Source organism: Ceratotherium simum, chromosome 10 (genome assembly GCF_057802395.1).
Source record: "Ceratotherium simum simum isolate JZ-2026a chromosome 10, ASM5780239v1, whole genome shotgun sequence".
Taxonomy (NCBI): Eukaryota; Metazoa; Chordata; class Mammalia; order Perissodactyla; family Rhinocerotidae; genus Ceratotherium; species Ceratotherium simum.
This window is the reverse complement of record NC_141909.1, coordinates 54,909,483-54,927,903: the sequence shown is the minus strand read 5'-3', so window position 1 is coordinate 54,927,903 and position 18,421 is coordinate 54,909,483. Positions and strand designations below refer to the sequence as shown.

Genomic DNA, 18,421 nt, shown 5'->3' with positions numbered 1-18,421 from the left:
CCCTTTGGCCCTCCAGCTCTGGGAGTGCTAGTGGTTTCCTGCTGTTGTCATCCTCTGAACTGCCTCATGATCCTCTGTTTGGCTTCTTAACAACTACATTACCTATAAAACCAATTCTCTGCATTCCATTTCCTTTGTTTTACGTAATTTAAGTTATGTCTGTTTTCCTGGTTAGACTCTGACACAGAAAGGTTGAACGGGCAAGAAGGATAAAGAGAGAATATATTCTGAGTAAAAGCACAGAGGCAAAAAAGCAGAGTACTTTTGGGGTTCATCCACACACCAACCGTCCGACCTTGGGCAAATTATTTCATTGCTTTAAGCCTCAATTTATGCATAAGTGGGGGATTATAATAGTCTATAGCCCTCACAGGGTTATTACATGGACTAAATGAGTTTATGCATTTAAAGCATTAGCCTAACGCCTAGCACAAAACATTCTAGCTACCACACTATTATTGCTGCCATCATCTCCTCTATACTCCCAGAGTATTACCCACTGTAACACATTCTTAACTGGTCTTGCCCTCTTCTGCTTCTGCCCTTCCTAAACACTGCTCTAGGCTTAATGTTCCTGAAGCCCTCCACTGATCATACAGCTCCAACGAAACTTCAAGTGCCTACAGACACGGGCCACACTCCTTAACCTACCATTCAGGGCTATTCACAATCTTATCCCAACCTATTTTTTCTTATTTTTTTTTCCCTTGATATAACCTACATTTTAGAAAAACTTGTTTTTCTCTCTCTGGGTTCTCTTGAAAAGTCAAATATTTTTCAAGTCCCTCAAGGACAAAATCCACGTTTGATTCATCTTTGTATCCACTACAGCACTTAGCCTAAGTCCCTTACCTAATAAAGTGGGACTCCATAAATAAGCGTTGAATGAATGAATGAATAAATGACAGCATTTAATAGAGCCAGTCTTGAATTAGGTATTTAAATTTGATCCAGGGCCAGCCCCATGGCGTAGCAGTTAAGTGCGTGCACTCCGCTGCTGGTGGCCCAGATTCGCATCCCAGGAGTGCACCTACGCACCACCTGTCAGGCCATGCTGTGGCGGCGTCCCACATAAAGTGGAGGAAGATGGGTACGGATGTTAGCTCAGGGCCAGTCTTCCTCAGCAAAAAAAAAAAAAAAAAGAGGAGGATTGGCATGGATGTTAGCTCAGGGCTGATCTTCCTCACAAAAATAAATAAATAAATACATAAATAAATTTGATCCAATTTGCCTTCTACAGCAGGGGTTGGCAAACTTATGGCCCACAAGCCATATCTGGCCCTCCAACTGTTTTTGTAAATAAAGTTTTGTTGGAACACGGCCACATTTATGTATTGTCTATGGCTGCTTTCCCTCTACAATGGCAGAATCCAGTAATGTGACAGAGGCCACATGGCGTGCAAAGCCTAAAATACTATGTAGCCCTTTACAAAATAAGTTTGCTGACCTCTGTCCTTGAAGGTGGCAACCCTGGTTCATTCATACCATTTCCACACACAACTAGTATATAAGCTTCCACGCATTTGGTGTAAAAAATAAAATCGATTAAACTGAATTGAATTAATGAACTTTAAAAACAGAGTTGGAGACTGCCTGTGTGGTATTGGAGGTATTAAGCAACAAAATGACCAAAACTTGAAAAAGCACATCAGAAGAAGTCAGAGTATTATGTGTACTCTGACTACACACGATATTTGCTAGATGTTTATATTTTAGGCCTCTCTTTAACACTAAAAATGTCAAAGAAAAGAGTCTCGTTTATCTTACTCTTTTTTATTTCTTAAAGCTGTCAGTTCATCATTCTATAATATATTTTTCTAACCCTCTATTTTTCTCCCATCCAGTTGTTTCATTCATTTGTTAATTTACTCATTCAACAAAAATTTATGAAGCAGCAATCATGTGCCACGTACTACGCTGGGAGGTGAGAGAATGAAGATCCTTAGAACTTGGCCCCTGCCTATAACGAATACCTAATTTTGGTTTTAAAGACGTTTCAAAAAGGAGAAGCAGCACTATTTAAATAATGTCAGCAAATCAACAAATGGGCAAAGTTGAGTATCTGTTACCATCATATGTACCAGGAAAAAAAAAAAAAACCCACAGAAAAATTACTTTAAATGTTCCACTACCAAGAATCAAAAAGTTTCTGAAAACTGGTAAAACAGTTCACTCTATCACAGCTGCTACTGCTGGTTAAAAAAAAAAAAAAAAAAAAAAAAGCATCAAAATTGTTTACAAATTCTCGAAGGCATTTTTAGTCTTCCAAAACAGCATAAGCAGTAAATAATCTTCTAGATAATATAAACTGTCTGAAAGTGTTATAAAATGCTAAAACTTCTTTCTTGAGATTGCAACATTTAAGTTCAAGACGGACAATAGTTGTACTAGAACACAAATTAAGAAGGAAAAAAATCATTGTCTCAAAAAGGTAGTGTCATAGAGAAAGGAAAGATGGAGACTATTCACTCACTCAACAAACATTTACTCAGCATTTAGCATATAAACATACAAACATTTATTTAGCATACACCAGGCCTTGTGCTAAGTTCTAGGGAAAGACTAGCGAGCAAGACGGACTCTTGTTCTCCCTTAGAGGCTAACATAAAGCAGAAACCCTAGAGAAAATAAATATGTGCATCAATATGTTAGAACCAAACATCCATGTTTATTTATTGAGTCACTCAATAGTAATAAAAGTTATAGCTGTTCATTTAACAAACAATTAACTGACTACCATGTGACAATTACAATGCCAGTAACAGAGGCATATAAAAGTTCTTGCCCTGGGCCGGCCCGTGGCTTAGCGGTTAAGTGCGCACGCTCTGCTGCTGGCAGCCCGGGTTCGGATCCCGGGCGCGCACCGACGCACCGCTTCCCCGGCCATGCTGAGGCCGCGTCCCACATACAGCAACTAGAAGGATGTGCAGCTATGACACACAACTATCTACTGGGGCTTTGGGGGAAAAATAAATAAATAAAATTATAAAAAAAAATAAATAAATAAAAGTTCTTGCCCTGAACACTTCACAACCTAAATGCTTACAAAAATACAAATAACTTTGATACATTATAAGAAATACTTGATTAAAAAACTGCATGACTTTGTAAGCAAGTACATAGGATGAAACAACTTTATTCAACTAGAGAAGGGAAACTTCACATCAGTAAGCCGGGTCTTAAAAAACCGAACAGCTTGCCAGACAAAGAACTGCAGACAGAGTACAAAAGTACAGTAAGCAAAGTCACAGCACAGTACAGTGCAGTGCAGTGCAGTGTAAGGGATGGAAAATGGGGCTGGGTAAGTCTTTGGGGGTGGGGGGGGTCAGTTCATGAAGAGTCCTGTATACTACCCTAAGCTAAGTTTGGACCATGGTAAATTTATGAAAACAGACGGTACCATAATTAGGTCTGTACTATAGAGAAATAACTGACAGCAGTGTGAAGTTTAAAAAGGGTAAAGTGGCCAGCCCCGTGGCTTAGTGGTTAAGTGCGCGCGCCCTGCTACTGGCGGCCCGGGGTTCGGATCCCGGGCGCGCACCAACGCACTGCTTCTCCGGTCATGCTGATGCCGCGTCCTAGTTGCACAGACAGCAACTAGAAGGACGTGCAACTATGACATACAACTATCTACTGCGGCTTTGGGGAAAAAAAAAAGGAGGAGGATTGGCAATAGATGTTAGCTCAGAGCCAGTCTTCCTCAGCAAAAAGAGGAGGATTAGCACGGATGTTAGCTCAGGGCTGATCTTCCTCACAGAAAAGAAAAAACAGGTAAAGTAGCAGAAGCAGAGACCTGTTTTAAAGGCCATTACAATAGGCCAGGGGAGAGATGATAAAGACTAACAGAATAGCAGTGGGAAGGGAGAGAGAGGAAGAAATTACAGAGACCAGGATAAGTGACTGACAGACTGAATGTTGGAGGTAAAGGAGAAAGTGGAGTTGATACTGGTATTATTCAAGATAGAGGAAAGAGGAGAATCAGCGTGTGTGGGGAGAGGATATAATGAGCGACATTTTAGGTAAACTAAATTTTGTACTTTTGTTTGTAGGATTCATTGGTAAACAAATGGAAATTCTTATTAACTCCATTCACTGATAGAATAGTTCTTCTCATTCCTTCCCATTCTAGAATGACATTTATTCATTCAACAATTTCTTTTTGGAATGCTTACCACATATACCACCATTATAAATGCTGGAAATACACAGACAACAAAGTCCCTGTCCACAGAACTTACATTTTAGCCTCCTCTTATGGCATAAAAAACAGTAAGGAAAGAATCAAAGTTAAAAATATGGATATACAATATGTAATCCATGTGACTTCTTAAAAAGGACACTTCAAGGTGAACATTTTAAATCAAATTGCAATTAAAAAATAGTAGATGTAGTCTCTTTTTTTTGGTAATGAATAAGTATTTGATAATTTACATGTTTGATAGGTTTTAGTTTTCATGTAACAGGTTTACTTATACTGAACCATATATGTGGCTAATTTTCCTATATGTTACATTATCCTAATAACACCAGGAGTTACACTTTCCAGGAAAGTACTACAAACCAAAAGGCTACCACTTCATACAAATCGAGTTTTGTTCATACCGCTTTAAAAATTGATAATATTCTTTTCTTAACTTTAAAGATTGTCTTCTACTTTTCAATGAGAACTGGCTGTGCTAAAGCCAAGTTTGACCATGACCTCTGATTATTAAACAATTAATTGTAAGACACTATTTTATTCAAGGTACTACACCGTTATTTCTGCCTACATTTTTATCTTTTTAATCTCCTAAACAGACTAATAAACATTAATCCTTAGTCCCTAAAGGGAAGCTTACCTGAGGAAAAGAGTTATTTGACATCCACAACTACAGATATATATTTCAAAAACTTTAAAATAAATTGCATCTTTTTCAAAAATGGTATGGAAAATTCTTTCTTTTTCTTTTTTTTTTTATAATTTTATTTTATTTATTTCTTCCCCCACCAAAGCCCCAGTAGATAGTTGTATGTCATAGCTGCACATCCTTCTAGTTGCTGTATGTGGGACGCGGCCTCAGCATGGCCGGAGAAGCAGTGCCTCAGTGCACGCCCGGGATCCGAACCCAGACCGCCAGCATCGGAGCGCGCGCACTTAACTGCTAAGCCACAGGGCCGGCCCCGGAAAATTTTTTCAACTCCTTGACAAACATTTTATTTTCTACTATTTTCAATAAGACTACTGAATATGTCCCACATCCGGGTCATTTATTCTTTCCTAACACTTACCCTTTGTCACCTTCCCATCACTTTCAGTACTTCCCAGTTCCCCAAAGTTATTATTATCAACTCTCTTATCTTCTACCTCATCATTGGTCATTGCTTGGACCAATAATTCCCAACAGAATCAGAATGGGCCCTTAGGGACATTCTGAAATAAATTTAAGAGGACCGTTTTGGTTGTCACAATAACTTGGGTAGGAGGAAGGGTATTTGGTGGATGGAGGACTATTTATCCTAAAAGTCCTAAAATGTATGAGACAACTGTGTACAACAAAGAACTGTGTGCATCCCTCAAGATTTTAAAAGACTCTACTGGGCGTTAAGTAGGTAAAAAGCCTGTTTATTATGATCATCTTAGTCTAGATCTTTATTATACATAAAATATATCATTTCTGCACTGTTTTAGCATGGACTGATTTTTCCAGAAGTGTAACTACCATGTAAATTGAGGAAAGCTTCCCTTTTTTTGTTCAAAATTGTTCACAATTTGAGAAAAATCAGTTTGTTGATAACAATGGTCCTTATGGTACTTGAACTGCCAATATAATACATCTGAAATCAGTCTGAAATTGTAGCTGTCACATTCACAGTGATTCTTTGTTTTGGCACAATATGCCAGCAACTGATTACTTCATGTCTTCTAATGTAGTCATGCCTGAGCATTTACGTATCTAAATAGTAGACATGTTACTTTCTAATAAAATACTTATTTCACCTTTATGTTTCAATTACAGTATTACATTGATTTTTAAAAATTATGTTTATGAGTAGATTTTATTGTCTATGAATCTCATTTCAGAATATTACAGGAGACGTTACAAAATATTTGTTATAAAAGGGGGCACTGGGCTGGACAGGTTGAGAATCACTGGCCTACAATTGAGCCTTCATCTGCCTGGACTCCTAAAGACGTCTTCTAACTGATATCTTGGATTCTATACACTCTCTCTTCCAAATAAAAGTACTCCAGATGTAAAAATCACCAATATTACTTCTATCTTCAAAATACCACAGAGCTCCCAACTGCCTTGCAAATCAGTTCATTACTGAGATTTTTACAACTCTCCATAAAGAGATTCCTTCTACCTAACCTAGTATCTTACCCAGTTTATACCACAGACTGAACACTTCATTCAAAAAGCCTTATTCCTAAGCAGTCAGCAAGCCGTAGTGGAAAAAGTGTAAGATTTGGAATTCTAGGTCTGCCATTTACTCAGAGAATGATCCTGGGTAAGTTACTTACTTTCTGAGTCTGTCTCCTCATTTCTTAAGAAAGAATTTTAAAAAACCTTCCTCAAAGGATTGTGGTAAGGAATAAATCAGATATAGTAGGAGATCAAAGAGTTTGCCATTTCAAACTCTTGTTCACTTATTTATTCCAAAGTCCTAGCAGTTCCAAATTCCAAACTGTCACCTAGCAGTGCTCAAGAAATGTCTATTGAATGAGAGTATATTTGTTTTCTGAAACCTTCTCAGGCAAGCCCACCTGTTTGCTCTAGAAATTTATTAGTTAGTTAAGTAATGATAACTGAGTGTCGCCAATTGAGTGCTTACTAGAAGGAAATACCCAGTCTCTGCTCTTACGAAACGTAGAGAACTGCTGGTAAAGCACAGGTCAACACAAAGGATGTCACAAGACAGTGTACAACTAGTAAACAAATGGTATGGACAGTAAGTGCTGTGCATCTAAAGGCAAGATGTATCACTGTGGGCTGGAAGAGCATGGAATGTGGTGTGGAAAAGGGATAAAACAGCTACGTTTCCAGACTCTCCATCTAACCCATTCTTCTTAGACACAGCCTGAGAGAACTTCACAATAGCCCAACCTATCAATCTTTCGTTTACAACTCATCAAAATGGTAATACTGCCCTCAGGATATCTCAACCCTTTCACGTGGCTTACCAGATGCTTCGTAAGTTCTACCCCCCATTTATCTCTGGAAACTGCACCGACCAATAATAACGCAGCCACAAGCCACATACAGCTACTGAGCACTTGAAATGTGGCTAATCCGAATTGAGTTCTCCTGCTAGTGTCAAATACACACTGGATTTCAAAGACTTAGTATAAAAAAAAAGAACGTAAAATACCTCATTGATAATTTTTATATTGATTACATGTTGAAATATTACTGTGGATATATTGTGTTAAATAAAAATACACTGTTAAAATTAAATCCACCTATTTCTTTTTTACTTTTTTTAATATGGCTACAGAACACTTAAAAATACATATGTGGCTCGCATGATGTTTCTATTGGACAGTTCTTTTGCCCAGCTCTACATTTCAGTCTGAACAAACCACCTGCAGTTTCCGACTAGGTCCTGTTTCTCTGTCCTAAGACTTTGTAGATACGACTACTGGTGCTTGAAACACAACACTTTATCCTCTTCTCTTCGCTGAGTTAACTTTTATTCATTCTTCAGATTTTAGTTTTTAACCATCGCTTTCTCTTAAGAAGCCTCCCCTGACCTCACCCCCAGCCCCCGCCAGACGACTGGGGTCCCTTCCTATGTGATAACAGAATCCATCCTATAGCACTTATCATACTGCATCTGCAACTGTTTTCTGGTCTGTGTCCCCGACGAGACTGGAAGCTCCTTGGGCGACAGACTATGAACACGCCTCGTCGTCCGCTCCTGGCACATAGCAGCGTCTCCGCTGAACAAACGGGCGGTGGGACACAGACGGTGAACAAATGGGCTGAACAAACAGGCGGTGGGACACAGACGGTGAATGAAAGCCGGGGGTACTAAGGTCCCAGGGGTAAGTGAGTACAGAAGGGTAACGCAGGAACTAGGACGGGATTCCAGGGGGCGCTAGCAGGCAGGCCCCGACGGCGCGGAGCCGGAGAGGGTCGGTAGCCGCCAGCAGGACTCACCAGCCCCTGGTCGATGTCCGCGTCCGGTCGTTTGGTCGAGAGCGGCGAGTACTCGGCGTAGCGCAGCCCATCAGCAGCGGAAGCGACACCACCACGGGCAGCCATGGCAATGCGGCCGGGGGAGACGCCGTGCGCCGCGGCCGCGCCTACGAGACGGCCGCAGGGACAAACTAGTTAGGGCAGGTTCATTCGCGGGTTTACTAGGCGCTGCACTCGTGCGCTGGTGGGGGGCGGGGCCGCGGGAGATCTCGTTCTCACCCAGGCTCGGGCCAATGTGTCCCAAGGACGACAAAGGTCAGATTTTGAGCGGAAGCCCCCAGGACGTGGAGGGTTTTTTCTTTCAGATTCTCAGGCCAACACTGGGTCTCCTGGGGCAGTGCATGGTGGAGCCTGGCCCCCCTGACCAAAGTAGCCGCAAAGGCCAGGGTTTAAGCCCCAATGTCTGATGTGGGTTTCATCAGCTGCCTGGCCAGGAGAGACCCAGAGAGTCTGAAGGTTCCTGATCCACACCAGACCTTTCTTCCAACCCCCAACTATGGATCATACTGATACGAACCAAGTGGGCTCACCTACTGGTGAGTTAAATAAGACTAGACACCAGTGGAAGTTGTCTCACAAAGTGTATTTGCAGCACATAGGAGGCCATGAGGAATCATTTCCAAAGTCATGGCCTCCTATGTGCTGCTATGTGCATGGGGACATTTCCAAAGTCCCCAAACAAAGGAAAGCAGGAAATTTTATTTGGTTGGGGAATGAATATTGAAAAGGGAGAGACGGGTATTCGCTTGCACAGGCTACGTTGGAGAACATGCTTCCACGTAATAAGGCCTAAGCTCCTCCTGGAGAGATCTTTGCATTATAGATAAGGCAAAGGTCATGGGCATAGCTCTTGTGGTGAGCCTTGATCAGTATCAGGATGGTTGGTGGCTATATCACCTTTGAGAGCCTCACTTGGTCAGTTTCAGGATGGCTGGTGGTTACATCTCCTTAACACACAAAAGGAAAAGAAACAAGCTGGAAAACCAGTTAATTGCTTCCAAACCCAGCTTTGAGTTTCTCCAGGCCCCTAGTCCATGACAGTATGCCACAATTTTCCCATCCGTGAGACCAATATTAGAGGCAATTTGTTTACAACCCCCCATGAGTAGCTATATTTAAGGTGAAATTAAAAAGAAGAAACTTGTAAGTAAATAAATCTCATTCCTCACAAATTATTTTGTGCTGATTTGGGTATAGAAAGACACACTTGGGGCCAGCCCTGTGGCTTAGCGGTTGAGTGTGTGCGCTCCGCTACTGGGGACCCGGGTTCGGATCCCAGGCGCGCACCGACGCACCGCTTCTCCGGCCATGCTGAGGCTGCGTCCCACATACAGCAACTGGAAGGATGTGCAACTATGACATGCAGCTATCTACTGGGGCTTTGGGGGAAAAAAAGGAGGAGGATTGGCAATAGATGTTAGCTCAGAGCCGGTCTTCCTCAGCAAAAAGAGGAGGATTGGCACAGATGTTAGCTCAGGGCTGATCTTCCTCACAAAAAAAAGGTAGATCTTTAAAAAAAAAAAAGAAACACACTTTATTCTTAATTTTTAGGTCAAGCCTTTTGGAGCAAAAATTAACCAACAAATGAAGCTGGTATAGTGTTTTCCAACTCCGGTACCAACTTGGCAGCTCTTTTGCCCTGTATGCCCATTGTAAGGGCAGCGTACAAGAAGAGAATTCTTCGTCTTTTTCCTGTTCCTGAATTAAAAGTTTCGAGGGTCTATTAACTTTTTCATTTAGTTAATACTATTAGCAAGCCCAAGAGGTCAGGGCCCGGAGGAATTTACAATCTAGTAGGGAAAATAACATGAACACAGTGATAACAATACATGCGAGAATATGAGCACATGCATTGTACCACAGTATAAAGAGAAGTGGACTAGGAGGATAGAAGAGATCTGAGTTCTAGTGTATCTTCTGTTTTTTCTAGGCTTGTGTCCTTGAGCATACCCTTTAACCTCTCCAAATCTCTCCTTGTCTGTGGAAGGGGAGTAACATTTGTCCAACATTCTGACTCAGGGAAGTTGTAAGTACAAAATGAAAAAAGAAAAAAAGGATATGGAAGCAATTTGTGCAATGCATTTATGAAGAGAGTCACCCACACAGTGCTATTGGCATTTATGGGAGGGAACGGGCACTTTTAACCCAGGTCATCCGAGAAGGTTTGCTGGAGGCTTAGCCATTGAGATAGATGGTCAGTAGAGAATGGGTAAGACTTTTTTTTAGATGGAAGAGGAGGAGGGCTGGAAATTTCAGGTGGAAACAAAATGCAAAGAAATTAAAAAGGTGGCATGTGGAACTGGGGGAAAAACACACCGAGACTCTTCAGAGACATGGTCTTATTACAGCAATTAATTTTCTTTAGACTGATCCACAACTATCAAGGACACGGTGAACTAGGCAAATGAATTGGATTGGGGCCTACAGGTCATTGCTTTATTCATCCATCCATTCATTTAATAAATATTTATTGTGCATCTGTTAGGTATCAGGCACTGTACTAGGCATTGGGTCTATAGTGTCAAGTAAACAAACGAGATCTCTGAGTCCTTGGAATTCACAGTCTATGGGAGGGTTGCAGTGTACCCTGGCAGCTGGGCCCTCACAGTCACAGGCTGCTAGCCTGGAGCAAACAAGCAATTAGAGCAAGACCCAGGTCAGTCGCAGCTCCTCTGAGGGCAGCTGCTGCCCCGCTCAAGAACTGAAGGGAAGGGCCGGCCCTGTGGCTTGGTGGTTAAGTGCGTGCGCTGCAATGCTGGTGGCCCGGGTTCGGATCCCGGGTGCGCATCGAGGCACCACTTCTCCATCCATCCTGAGGCCGAGTCCCACATACAGCAACTAGAAGGATGTGGAGCTATGACATACAACTATCTACTGGGGCTCTGGGGGGAAAAAATAAAATAAATAAAATCTTAAAAAAAAAAGAACTGAAGGGAAGCTTCCAGAGTAGACGTCAGGAAAGAGGGGGAAAGGAGAATCGGTCTGGGGAGAAGATAGCAAGGTGGAGGGGAGTGGGCTCAGCCGTGTTGTGCCTCAGCTCAGACACCAACCTAGTGAGAGCAGATTGCTGGCTGCTTGTAGACTTGACTTCTGTTCCACTGCTGCCTCCTGCATCTACTCCTACAGCAGTAGCCAGTTTCAGAGAAAAGTCTTCCGCAAAGACTGCTCAGTTCTCAGCCTTTGGTTCCTTGCTAAGGGTACGCTCACCAGCAAAGAAAGAGTGGAAACCAGAGCAATTAAGTCCTCTCTATCTCCCCACAAGGATCTCTTCCTGCCTTAGGTAAACTCACTTCTCTGGCTTCCCTGAGAATGAAGAAGAATGCTTTTTGTGAAACCCCAAAAGGGAAGCCACATTAAATTTTCATCGGCCTATTTCTATTAGTTATACCGCTTCAGAGACAGATTACATTATGTTCAATGGACTTTGTAAAAGAAAGGCAGGCATCAGTAATATACTTTAGAAACATCTCAGTAAAAAATGTTTTAAATATTTGTCGTTTAAAAAGACTTTTGGCCACAAAAAATCAACCTCTGTGTGCCTCAGTTTCCTCATCAGTAAAGTTGGAGAAAATAATGACACCTCGCTTGTGAGGATTAAATGAGCTGACTTCTGCAGGGCTTTTAGAACAGTGCTTGAAGCCTAGTAAGTTCTGTAAAAGTGTCAGTGACGATTTTCTTTATATTACCTCTTTCACCTATTTGCTTCCTTGTATATTTTTTTCTCACTGACCTCCTCCCCGCAACAGTTATGTTTGATCCCCAAGTGGTTGTCTTGTCTTTGAAATGATAAAATTTGATTAGACATTACATAGTGATAAAGTATAAGTGTGTGTTGGGCAGGGAAGAGTGGTTTTTACGAAAATGAAATTAAATGCTTTGGAAAGACTTGATGAAAGCAAGTTACAAAAAAAATGCTGTCAAATGGCAGGCCTGGGAAGAGAATCATAAAAATTGAGTATGATTCTACACTCAGTTTGCTTTTAAAATGTCTTGTACCCCCTTCGTTTTAAACAAACCCAAAGTAGGAATCATAGACGATGGATTGTCAATGTGGAAGAAATCTGAGGCAAAACTGAATCAAAGGATCCACACCCACGTAAAAGGCTTGGCCCTGCAGATATACATAGAGTACATGAATAGATCAAGTGTGTCTGTTGTGGTATTAAAATTTCATAGTTGTAGGGGAGGGGGGAGAATGTTATTAGAAAAACAGTCTAAAAAAACTCCTTAGGGGAGATAATGAATAAAAAGGTTGAGAAACAGTGATTTACAAGTGATGTTTAAAAAAATGTTCAAAGTATGTATCATTATGATTATGATCTAAAATTTAATTCATTTTTCAATTAACTCAGCAACTACTATCCTGTTCTGTTCAGAAAAGAGGGCTCTACTATACAATAAAGCGCAGCGGGCACAAAGGAGAAGGGGCCTGAAAAGACCAGGGAAGGAGTCAGAGAAGATAGCACTCAAGCTGACTGTGGAAGGATGAATTCAAACTTGCTGTATTGATAAGAACGAAGCAGGCTTGGGGGAACAAGGTATGAGTAAGCATTATATATGAACAGTACTACAAGTAATTCAGTTTTGCTAAAGCTTAAAGTATAAAGAAGAGAATGAAGATGGATAAGGGCGGACAGATAGCCAGACAAAGGCCAGATATTGAATAGCTTTATTTAATAAGCGAAGGCTTTAGAATTTATCTTATAGGTGAAAGCAAGACATCAAAAAATGTCTAATGTGGTAGTGACATGATCAGATCTACATGCTAGGAAGATCATTCTGGTAGTGATGTGGGATTGATGGGCCAACACTAAAGGAGGGAGAGCAACAAGAAAGGTACTGCAGTAGTCTGAGTAAGAGATGTTGAGGCCTAAACTAGGACAGTGGCAGGGACATGGCAAGGAGGGATGTAGTGACGTTTATTGGTTTCCTCCCTGCATTCAGGCCCTTTTGGCCCCATCCAACAAGGACCCAAGGATTGACTGTCCCCTGCCCTCAGGGTGGGCCCTGACTGACATAAGCCCACCAATGCCTCATCACTCTAGCCATGTTGTTTGTTTCACGGATGGGCACATAGCCCTCCTGGAACATTGGGACTATAGGAAAGGTTTTCTGGGTGCTTCTGAGAAAGCAGCTTCTCTCTTCAGCTGAACATGAACAGAGAAGCGTGAAGCCCTAATTGTGGTTGGCAATCATTTCACAACCATTAGCGAGAGTAACTATTTAATTTATCATCCAAAACTAGGTCACATTTGAAACATAGTGCATTTAAATAACTATGTTAGGACAATAGATATAACTGGGGCTGTCCCGACAAGCCCAGATATATAATGCTCCTACCATTAGAAGAGATGGCCTTCGGATGAAGCAAACACCATTGAAAGCCACAAGGAGATTAAAAAGAAACTGAATCCTTAATGATATTATTTAGCTACTACATCAAGCTTCAGTTGAAGTCCACCCCATCTCTGAACTTTTTAGTTATAAAGTAAAAATTCCCTTTATTTTAATTTCTCTTTAATTTTGTATTTAAAAATTGAAGCATTTAAAAAATAGAAAGAAGCGTATAATGAGCCCTTATATCCCCCAAATCCATTTTCAACAATTGTCAAGATTCTGCTATAATTCTTCATCTATTTTCCTTTTTTTGATGAATTATTTTAAAGGAAATCAAGATATCATGTCATTTTACTCTGAATTTTTCAGTATCTGTTCCTGCTAAATATGGACATTTTCTAACATATCACACCATGGTAACACCTAACAAAAATTGTTGATAATCTTTTTTGTTCCTTCCTCTTTTTGCTGAGGAAGATTGGCCCTGAGCTAACATCCGTACCCATCTTCCTCTACTTTATATGGGATGCCACCATAGCATGGCTTAACAAGTGGTGTGTCAGTGCACGCCCAGGATCCGAACCTGCAAACCCCGGGCTGCCCAAGCAGAGCACGCCACTTAACTGCTGCGCCACTGGGCCAGCCCCTACAAGAAACTTTTAAATAGCTGGTTTATTCATGTCAGGATTCAAACAAAGACCACAATAATTGTTGAGGTTTATGTCACATTAGTCTCATTTAATCACAAAAATCCGTTTCCCCACATATTTTCATACCATTAACTTGTTGAAGAAAGCATCACCTTATTTTTAAGCCAAATTTTAGTTGTGTTTTCTGTATTTGCAACCAAAGCTTTCTTGCTGATCCAAGGGGTAAACTAGATGGTAAAGAGACAGCACTAAGAAGACTTGGGATTGAGTAGATAGGAGGGATAAGGAAAAGGGAAAAATCCAAAGTGATTCTTAGGTTTCTGCTATGGGCAACTACTGAGCTAGGAAAAAGATACAGAATAAGAAAAGGGAGGATTAGATTCTGTGGACACCAAGACTCAAGAAGTGGACAGTGGAAAGAAAAACAAAAAAAGGAAACTACAAATAAAGAGCCAGAGAGGTAGAAGAGATAGAAGTGAGGAGAGAGTGGGGTCATGGAAACCAAGAAAATTTCAAAAAGGATGAAATAATGAGAAATACCTACAGATAAATCAAGTAAGATAAGAATAAAATGTGCCCATTGAATTTGGTAAGTAGGTGGTCACTGGTGACCTGAGTAAGAGAAGTTTCGTCCATACTAGGGAGATAGTGATCACCACCCATCCCACATTCTAGAATATTCTAGAAAATATTCTTTGAAGAAAGTACAAGCAGAGCAATGTATATTTCTATTTCTCTGTGTATTGATATCAGACAGTTTACATAGCACAAAGAGAAGAGAAAACTAGCTAATTTGGATTTTATCACCAATCAGACAATTTGGTTTTTAAAATAACTATTTTTCACTCTGTGATTGCTTGGATATTTGCTAAAATGTTCATCCCTTGGAACTTAAGTAGGAAGACAGTGAAATGCTCTGCCTTCTTCCCCTTAATGATATTCGTTGAATTACCTACAACAAGGAAATACAGCTGAGGAGTGGTTTCAGGACTGTATTATTTCTAATCTTACAGGAGGTTTTAAAAACAAAGACATGAACCTAAAGGAAGTCACTAGGGGATAAGCCAAACAAAAAATGTGTTTTCATTTTTTAACTTCAACATGTATTTTCAGCTGACTGACTACCTATAGCTGGAAAGCTGGTTTTGGCCTATATCAGAGGCAGTCAAATAAGTGCCCTTTGTGGAGGTGTCCACTGTTTAATCGTGGAAAATGGGTATCTACATGATGTAGATTTGTCTGTTGGTCACCCAGAGCAGCATCTGCTGCTCAGGTGCCAGCTAGAGATAATCCAATGAAAGAAAAGCTGGCATCAGTACACATATGTTATTTTCTGGAGCCAATTTACATTTTGTGCTTTTGTCTATCCAAGCCAAAACAGCATAAACAATGCCAAACCCAGTTTTCTGATTATTTTCAGGCTGATTGAATCTGGCACATGACATGGTTTTATCTAATTAACCCACATGTGGTACAAAACAAAACAAATTTGCAATGGAAAGCTCTTTCTGCCTTTATTGAAAGACTGAGGTGAATATATAATTATTTTGTCCTTGTCTCTCAGCCAAATTTATAGTTGAGAGACGAGGTCTTTTTCTACTAGCTAGTGAAGGGGAGGAAGACTATCCTCTACCCACTCTGTGTCCTTTCTGGCTGGGCCACAAATTAAATTGACATGAGACTGAATAGCAGGAGAAAATCAAACAAAGCTTTATAACAGGTATACATGGGAGAGACCTGGAAAAAGTAGGTTTCTTGACAAAATGGTGGAGGTTCTCTGCTTAAATAGATTCAGCTAAAGACAAAGGAGGATGTTGGGGGTGGAGGGAGTCAGCTATGGGAGATTACCAGAAAAGCACAGTAAACAAGAGTAAGGTTATTATGCAGATTTAAGTCCTCGCCTTCTGCCTTCTGCACCCGTAAGAGTTTCTAGAGATAAGGTCATCCCCCCTTCTTCCTGGTACAGAGAGGGAGATACCTTTTTTTGTGTGTGAGGAAGATCAGCCCTGAGCTAACATCCGTGCCAATCCTCCTCTTTTTTGCTGAGGAAGACTGGCCCTGGGCTAACATCTGTGCCCATCTTCCTCCACTTTATATGGGACACCGCCACATGACAGGCGGTGCATTGATGCATCAGTGCGTGCCTGGGATCCGAACCCAGACCGCCAGCAGCGGAGTGCATGCACTTAACCACTACACCACTGGGCCGGCCCTGGGAGATACATTTACAAATGGAGATTTCCCTTATGAATGTAAATATCTCTTACAAAGGATAACCTTTTTTTTTTTTTTTTTATAATTTTATTTATTTTTCCCCCAAAGCCCCAGTAGATAGTTGTATGTCATAGCTGCACATCCTTCTAGTTGCTGTATGTGGGACGTGGCCTCAGCATGGCTGGAGAAGCGGTGCGTCGGTGCGCACCCGGGATCCAAACCCGGGCCGCCAGCAGTGGAGCGTGCGCACTTAACTACTAAGCCACGGGGCCGGCCCTATAACTTCTACTTTTACTTGGAATGGGTTTAGCAAGGACCCTCCCAGTCTATCCATACCCAGAATTATCTATGGTGATGGCCTGTCCTGGGGACAGGCCTTCTATCTTAAATCCTTTTAGGCAGTTAGTGGTGGGGAAGTCAAAGTTTCTTTCAGAGTCTTCTGAGCCTTTATTGTCTTCAGCTTGAAATAATCCACATACCAGAGTGGCACATCTTAGAGCGGCCTGCCCTGAACCCCATCGATAGCAAAACAAGTTCTGTGTATTACCTGCCTATAATTAAAATTTATTATGTTTTATATTTTTCCAAATCCAGCCCTTTCCTTTTTTCTCTGTCCCAAAAGGAGGAGAAGTGTGGGGAAGATACATTCCTAATTGTGGTATAATAAATATATCTGGTCTTTGTCCCTGGTTCCTGGCACAGAGCTCCTAAAGCCCTTGGAATTTCCTGAGTGATAGGAATGTCTTTTTTTATTCATAAAGAGTTCCTTTTGAGCACATCTGAGTTTATGCAAATAAAGTAACTTAGGGTGGGGCCCCTAGATAGCCTTAGGATGGGGCTAGTCATCAGAAAGACCTAGTGAGAGGCCGCCCTGTGGCATAGCAGTTAAGTATGTGCATTCCGCTTCAGTGGCCTGGGGTTTGCCAGTTCGGATCCTGGATGTGGACCTACTCACTGCTCATCAAGCTATGCTGAGGTGGCATCCCATATAGAAGAGCTACAACTCTACAACTATGATACACAACTATCTACTGGGGCTTTGGGGAGAAAAAAGAAAAAGAGGAAGGTTGGCAACAGATGTTAGCACAGGGCCAGTCTTCCACAAAAAAACAAAAACAAAGAGGTTTAAAAAAAAAGGAAAGACCTAGTGTTAGAAGGCTGGAATTTTCAGCCCCACCCACCAACCTCTGGGAAGGAGAAGAAGGGAAGCTGCAGATTAAGCTCTGTATAAACTTTGAACAATGACATTTGATGAGCTTCTAGTTTGGTGAACTCATCCACATGCGGAGAGGGTGGCATACTCCTGTTCCAAGGGGACAGAAGCTCCTTCCCTTGAAATTCTTCTGGATCTCACCCTATGTACCCCTTCATCTGGCTGTTCATCTGTATCCTTTATAATAAACTAAATATAAGTAAATATTTCTCTGAGTTCTGTGAGTCACTCTCTAGTAAATTAATCAAACCCAAGGACAGGGTTGTAGGAACCCCTAATTTATAACCAGGCAGTCAGAAGCACAAGCAACCACCTAGACTTGCAATTGGCATCTAAAGTGGGGGGGGGTGGGGGTGCAGTCTTGTGGGACTTAGCCCTTAACCTATGAGATCTGATACCGTCTCCAGGTAGATAGTGTCAGAATTGAATTAAATTGTAGGACACTGTTGGGGAGGAAAAATTTCTCCTCTATCTTTCCAAGTTCTGGCTGGTCTAAGTATTAAATGGACAGGAGACAGATTAACAGGAGAAAATCAGATTGAATTATATACGTATGGGAACCCCAAAGATAGGAGATTCCCAGACATTCAGGCATTTGAGGCTTATATGCAGTCCTGAGCTAAGGAGAAGGGGGCTAAGGATCTGGGACTGAAAAAGAAGAGGAATATGAGTTACAGGAAGATGGGAAAAGCAAATGTTTGGTAAACAGATATTGCATGGGATACAGAGAGGCCATTGATCAAACAGGCCTTGTTAAGTTTCCCACAGTCTACCACATAGACTCATGTTCTTTGTAGATATCTCTGGTGATAGCTCTTCTTCCT

General features: G+C 41.3%; 1 protein-coding gene across 1 annotated transcript in view; it reads right to left on the bottom strand.

Moving 5' to 3' along the window:
- DNAJC15 (DnaJ heat shock protein family (Hsp40) member C15) overlaps positions 1 to 8,309 on the bottom strand; it is a 79,289-nt gene extending 70,980 nt beyond the window's left edge. The window contains exon 1 of the mRNA XM_004433628.3: positions 8,145 to 8,309. Within this exon, the coding sequence (XP_004433685.1) occupies positions 8,145 to 8,249 (105 nt within the window). The 5' untranslated portion in view covers positions 8,250 to 8,309. The remainder of the gene's footprint in view (positions 1 to 8,144) is intronic.
- Between the last annotated feature and the right edge of the window lie 10,112 nt (positions 8,310 to 18,421).